This window comes from Zosterops lateralis, assembly GCF_965231275.1.
Source record: "Zosterops lateralis genome assembly, chromosome: 1".
NCBI lineage: Eukaryota > Metazoa > Chordata > Aves > Passeriformes > Zosteropidae > Zosterops > Zosterops lateralis.
Genome location: NC_139762.1, coordinates 9,952,739 through 9,959,896, shown reverse-complemented (window position 1 = coordinate 9,959,896; position 7,158 = coordinate 9,952,739). Strand labels below are relative to the sequence as shown.

The following is a 7,158-nucleotide window of genomic DNA, read 5'->3' as shown; positions in this document are numbered from 1 at the left end:
TATACTCTCCTCATAGCGATGTTTCCAGCCAGAAAGAACCCTCGTTTTCCAGTATCAGCCATTTGACACAGGGACTGTATTGACTTGCTCATGGATTCAACAAAAGGAATTACCTGGAATGCTTGTGGGTGTTGTGTGAATGAGGACTCTCCCCCCTGTGCTTACAGCCTGAACTTTAATGAAAATGAACCAGACAACTGATGCCAGCCTACAGTACAGTGCAAGAGGACAAAGTATAAAGGCAGATTTTCTTTATTTTTAAATATTAGTAACACTGCACAAAAAAAAGTGGTACTTAAGTGACAGAAAACCAGTACTCAGTCCTTTTTTAATCTTAACCATAATTTAGAGACCCTAAGAGAGTTCACAAATGGTTATTGTGTGTTATATGATGTCTGCAGAGGGTTACATTGAGTAATTGAAGCTAAACCATTCAGATACCAGAGACACCAGAATTTGTTACATCAAACCATGCCAGAATGCAGACTTGGCTTTTCTGTTTAGCTCCTCTCTTACACCATTATGTGCATTCCTACATCTTTGAAACGTTAGGATGAGTGAGTTTCTCTAGGAACTGTGGACTTTGAATATTGCCAGGTTTAAGGCTGTTACGTCAACAACATATTGGCAAGAGGAAGACAAATGAAACAAAACAAAACCATAAGCTGCTAACTCCTACCTGGAGGTTAAAAAAAGGAGACAACACACTGACAAGAAACATGCAGGTAAATGCTTAAGGCAACAGAGGGGCTCTGTACACACTAAAAGGTTAAGAGAAGCAATGTGTCATGCACATGAGACAAGTATGGGAAGCAAGGAAACCATCTTGCCAGGAAATAAGTATTTCTTTTAGATCTAAGACATCTTTTCAAGCTAAAAAAAAAATTAGTCCTGCAATAAAACCGATGCTCATACATAAAGGTATAAGTTCTTTGCAGAAACAAGTTGATAAAATCTAAAACGGATGCTGAAAAAATGTTTGTTATCTAAAACCTACTCAGAAGAAACAAAGAGCAGTTTTAAAGTAGCACTTGGATCATTTGTCTCTAGGTTCTGAAAATAAACTTTTAAAATAAGGAATGATTTCACTAAATGATTCATCAGGAGTCAACTAAGCCTAAAGAAATCAGTAGGAGTGCTTACAGGAGGCCATCATTACACTACACTTCTTAAAATCAGAGGATATAACTTCAAGATACAAATTAATATGAGGGAACATTTTAATAGCAGGGACAGAACTGCCCAGCCTGGGGAAAAGAAAAAAAAAAAAAAAAACACCAAAACAAAAAACCCAACCATAAAAGTCACTTATTAATCTTGCATAAATTACCCTATAAGAGCTCATGTCTCAGTCCCAGTCCCAATGACATGAGTGAACAGAATTCTTCTTTCAACAGGCCTGATGTTGATGCCAGTCACCAAACAAGCAGGCATTTTGCCTTTTATATCCCACAAGACAAATAAACACTAGACTAGAGTCATCTTAGTCCCAGGGAAGGAAGAGGTAAGAAATTCTGTAACACTTTCCAATCTTCAAACATAACACACTTCTAACCATGACCAGCCTTGTCTGAATTCCCTAACCTGAATGGGCAAGAAAGCCACTCCGTGAAACTAAAAGGAATAACATAGTGCAATTTTAGTACAGTTTTAAACATGAGTCACTTCCTTGGTAGCAGTGTGAACAATCAAAAAATATACACAAAAGAGGTGTGTTTGAAGGTAACATGAAGTTGTTGTCATTATTATAAAGGTATTGGCATAGCAGAGAAGTCCATTTTAGTAACTCGCTTTGGTTGACTTCTTCTTCTTCAGTTCCTCTCTCTGCTTCTGCTTCCTCCTCTTGCTGCCTTCTTTGTATCCTGAGGAAACATGGCTTGTAAAACACTTTTCACAGCATTCACGGACTTTTCTTTCTAGCAAAAGCACATGTTCTCTGAATGGTTTAAAGAATATTAAAGAAAAGGTCTGGCTTCCTAATGTGTTGTTTGGGTTTGTTTGGGGTTTTTTTAATTGCCATTTCTGCTATATCCCCCATTCTACTATATCCCTTACATAGGATAGAAAGAAAATACTACCAATCTTTGAAGTTTGAAAAGATCTGGAGAACTTTCAAAATACTTCAAAGCCATTCAGGAAAAGCTTCAAAATTAGAGCACATGCAAAACCAGAATAATTTTCAAAAAGGAAGCAATAAATAAGACTTATGCAGCAGGAGCAATTTAAGTACTGGCATTTCCTGCTCACGGTAGTCAGAGTTACCACTATATTTGCATTTCCATTTTCAGTCTAGGGAATGCCAAGAATCCTGAGTAAATAAGAAGGTGCTCAGTGTTTACCAATATATATTTTATATGCTGGTCATCAGCCTGCTCATGCTTAACTATGCACCACAGGTTATATTCAACTGCAGCCCCAATGGTGCATGAAAGCATTGAGTTCAAGCAACAATTATTTGCTATAGGTTCAGTAGGCACAAGCTTCCAGCCATGTGATCATCATTCCAATGGTTTATTACCCCACAGAGATGTGTGAAAAAGAGTTCTTGCTCGGCATCACACCTTTTCCTCCAAACTTGCAGTAAAATCCAATTGCTGGCAGACTTGCAAGGGCAGTGAACTGTGTGAACCACATCTACCCAGGTGCACTCATAAATCTAAACTGAGAGCCAGTAAACATTTCCCTCAGACAATCATTCTGTGATGTTTTGAGACAGCTGCAGGGATCTTTCAGCTCAGTGGTGCTCTGTCACTGGAAATCAGCACAGTCCAGTGACTGGGAGCAGCACAGAGCAGAGCAGCCCCTGCACAGCTCTGCCTATATGGAAATCTCTTTTTTTCATCTGTTCTGTTATCAGGCAGACAGAGATGGCCCCAAGGAAGCAGTTCCATCAGTGCACCTGGTTCTCCATCAATTTATCAATGGCAAAATTAAGATGGGAAAAGGGAGGCTGGGGAGAACAAAGGCACACTGTGGCTGCAGTTTGCTCCTCACCAAAGCTCCTCCCAAGCCCAGTTAGAGATGTGCCCATGACAGAGCTGAAGTTCTTCAGTTTAAGTTTAAGACTTGGGGAGAACCATGAGGTAAGTCTTTCTGCTAAAACCATTTGAGACATTATCAAAAGCTTAGCGGAAATACATTCACTTGTAGCAATGGGAAACTGTTCTAGGTTATCACCCAAGCTTCTGTGCTGTACCCACTGCATGACCTCATCTTTTGCAATCATCTGAGTCAAGAGGCAGGATATTTATTTAGTAATTCTGCCATGAGCTATCAGCCTGCACAAAGTTAGAGTGGAAACCAGTTTTCTTGTTTCAGGAAGAGAGAAACTGGCAATGCTTAGCAGAATTGCAGATGATGCTGGGTTTTTCCTGCACTCTGTCACCCCCTGAGCTAAACTCCTGTCCCTGGAGTCACTGTGTGAACATCTCCTCACTAAGAACTCCATCCAGGAAGTTTCCTTCCACGTCAGCCCCTTTGTCACCTGTACAACACCAAAAATAGGATCTTTCTGCATTCAATTCACTGAGTAAAGCACCCATCCCAGAAGGGCTCAAGCATTTCCCTGCTCTCACACAGAGGTCAATGGAGGCAAAAGAGACGTGCTGACTCCTGAGAATCAGTCATCTGGGGGCTGTTATTCAAAGGATTCCTCCCTTTACTGGAGGGAAAAACAGCATCATATCAGCTGATCAGAACTAGCTCATGTAATGACTATGAAACAATAACACAGATATTTGGGAAAGGATCATTAAGCCCTAGCAACTTCATAATTTTTTTCATTTTTCATTCTCAAAACAGTGCCAGTATTTCTAAAAGGTTTCCACATCCAGGCATGATAACATTTGATGCTGCTATTTTATATCATAATACTTTTTTTTTTTTTTGCAATAGTCCATTTTCTTCAAATGCTTGAGATTTTGAAAGCAACTCTAGCAACTGTTTCTTAGAAATGCTGTGAGTCAATGTAAATTATGACTTGAAGTGAATGGCACATAATTTATTTTCTTATAAATGAAACAACTCAAATGTTAAAATATTGTGGTATAAAGATATTTAGGTATTTGACAACATGGTCTCCTACCAGCCTCTAGAATGATAAGGCTGAAAAGTGGAAATCTTTCAAGTGTTATCACTGACACACAGAAAGAGATTGCCCAAAGTGGGAGATAACACACAAACACAGAGTATTCCTCAAGAGAAAACTGCCAGGTCTTTTCTGTTTTGAGCCTGCTGTGATAAATAATTTCACTGTCTGCCATTTCCTTTTCTACCCCTACCTAAGAAGAAAGGATAGGTCAAACTTTGCCAGTCTGTTGCTCCAGTGATGCTATGCTGGGTGATAACAGCCAAAAATCCTGATCCAAACAAGTGAAGCAGCTCCTAACATAAATAAGAATTGCACACTGAAGACGTAACCCTTCGGTGCATATTTCACTCAAATACTTCAACCAGCACTAATTAAAAGCCTATTTAGCTGCCTTGGTTACAAGACTAGCCCCAAAGTCACGAGACAACAAAATCTGAATTAGAAAGCAGCAGCCCCATGACTGATCACTCTGCAGTGAGCCCGTGTCCTGGCAAGTCACCAGCATCCCAAAGTGTCCATAGAAATTTCCCATAGGAAGTGCCAGGCTGAACTGGCTTCAGCCAAACAGTGCTGGCCTTGGAGAAGGCTGTTCAAAATTCCACCCTTAGCAGCAATGTTTAGCCACCCAAACTCTAGAAATGCCTCACGGGGCAGAGAGAGAACAGGTTGCCAAGAGCTTCCCCAAGCTGTGACGTTTGGAAAACAAATTCACTCAAATGCAGATAGAAATCTCCCTAAATTGGTATTTCTTGCTTTTGTCAGCTACCAGGAGCAGAGATGAGTGAAGCAAGAATTCACACCATTTGGAATTACACCTGCTTTACTACTTGGATAAATCTTAACTAAAACAAACAGCATCAGCTAACCCACTCTTTCCATTTCATCCCCTTCTTTTCTACTTCTAGAGGAGCCATAAGGAGCACAGAAGCTATTCCAGCTTTCATAAAGCTGCTGAAGACTGAAAACAACTTCCAGAAACACTTAGGTGCAACTCCTTCAACCATCACTCAGCAAGGACTCAAACAAACTGGAAAGCTTCTCTGCTGTGTCCCAGATCGACTTTCCTTCTGGCTTTCTACTTCCCTGCCATCTGCACCTCCCAAAGTCACAAGTTTGTGCAGTCACTGACTGTGAAACTCATCACATTCTTGGGTGGCAGCTGCAAGGGAGGTGTGCACATTGGCAGCTCATCCAAAGGCACAAGTGTCCTGGGGAAGACACTCCTACCCAACACATTTCTGGTATCTGACTCTTTCCTGCCCTGCCTGACATCTGCCTGCTCTACCAGGATGCAGAGAGCAGCCACGGGTCTGCTCCACCTTCCTTCTGCCAGCACAGAGGAGTCAGCAGGAGGAAACAAAGTGTTCAGTCACACTGGCAATTAACACACAGCACTGCTGCTGCTTGACCACATCAGTGAGCAATAAAGGCCATGGCATGGTTTTTACAGAACATCTGCTGAGGTGAAGACTTTGGAGGAGCCTCCTTCCACCTTCAGAGTGAAACATTGAGGGTTCTGTACTGCTCTTTCTAATTTTCCGCTCTTAGACACGTCTCTCTAATCAAACCAATAAACTGCTATTTCAAAAGCAGCTGGCTTACTTCTAAGCTGCAGCCACCCTCTGTTATTTTAGACTGAGCACACTCGCATATGTCATTGTAAAAATTCACCCCAGATCACAGCTTCAGTCTAATTTCATGCGTGACTCAATTTGCAATTACAGCTTTACACTTTCACATCCCCTCCCCTCAGCCTGTGCCACTGCCCAGCACACGGAACAACCTGACCTACTAATTCCCTTTCCTCATCCACAGCTCCTGCCTGTGCCATGGAGCATCATGGAGAGGGAGCCTTTAGTCAAGACCTGGGGTGACAAAACATCCCACCCTGTCTAGGTATGCTGATCCACTATTCAATTATCTACACTGTTAAATCCAAGGGGTGACTTCTCCAGTCTCACTGGCCAACTCGGTGATGTAATCCCAACTTTGATGTTTAAGGGGACTGAAAAGCTTTAGCAACTTGCAGGGGCCTTCCTTCATGCTTGCTCACCATGCCATTTTCTTTAGCAATTCTGCCTAGAATTGCCACAAGAACATACCAAGCCAGATACCACATGTTTGCCCCCTGTTAATTAGGGTAACCAGCACTGAATAGATTTCCAAGGTTTTACTCCCAAATGACAAGCAAAGGCTTGCAGGGCTCTGCAGCCATGGGAGCCCTTCCACACACAGCCCAGCTATCTTTGATGGGTAATGGGATGATTTTGTACCAGCAGCCAAAACACTCTGAGTGAAGGCAGCTCTGGGCTAAGCCTGGGGGCAACCAGACAGTCTTCAAATCCACCAGCCAGCCTTCCCAGCCCCTGCCCCACACAGCTACAGCTGTTACCCCATCCCACTAGCACAGCTACAGCCAGGGGATGTGGGGCAAAGGGAGGGAGAACTCCGTCTCTGCATCTCCACCTCGTGTGTTAGATTTCCACAAAAAACAGTGGCTTTGCTTTCCTTTCTCTTTCCATTACATGCCCAAAACAAAGTTTGTGATGGAATTATAAAGTAATTAGTTTGGATAACAAAGCACATCACTGATACTAGTTAGTAAAGTGTAATTTAGGAAACAGCATGTTGGTAAAAAGAACGGAGACTGAATTAAAGATGAAATGAAGTACAAACAGCTCAACTTTCCAGCAGAGGAATCCATGCCAGGAAAGGATCAAGATTAGTTAAGCTAGTTCTTTTAGAGTGGTTTCCTCTTCACAGATGCCAGCAGATGAAAATGCAGCAAAAAATTAATTATTAATGTTGTAAGTTGTAGGTTAATGCAAGCTATTTCTTTGAAAAGGAAGAGCAAACCTTGCAATATTGTCTTCCAAATAATGAAATTTGTATCATCTTTTTTCACTATTTTAACAATTAAACATTTCAATCATTCTTGCTGGATAAAGGTCAAATCTTTCAAATCCAAAGCAGTTGTTTTAAGGGGTAGTTACCACTACCTCTGGCACTAACAGCTGCCATCCCCAGGTCTCTGCTGGCATTAACACCACTTTGGCACAGCTCAGATC

General features: G+C 41.7%; 1 protein-coding gene across 1 annotated transcript in view; it reads right to left on the bottom strand.

Annotated features, from left to right (window-relative positions):
* Nucleotides 1-236: 236 nt before the first annotated feature.
* Nucleotides 237-7,158, bottom strand: part of DNAJB6 (DnaJ heat shock protein family (Hsp40) member B6) — a 57,589-nt gene continuing 50,667 nt past the window's right edge. Inside the window, exon 10 of the mRNA XM_083885254.1 lies at nucleotides 237-1,862. Within this exon, the coding sequence (XP_083741380.1) occupies nucleotides 1,780-1,862 (83 nt within the window). The 3' untranslated portion in view covers nucleotides 237-1,779. The remainder of the gene's footprint in view (nucleotides 1,863-7,158) is intronic.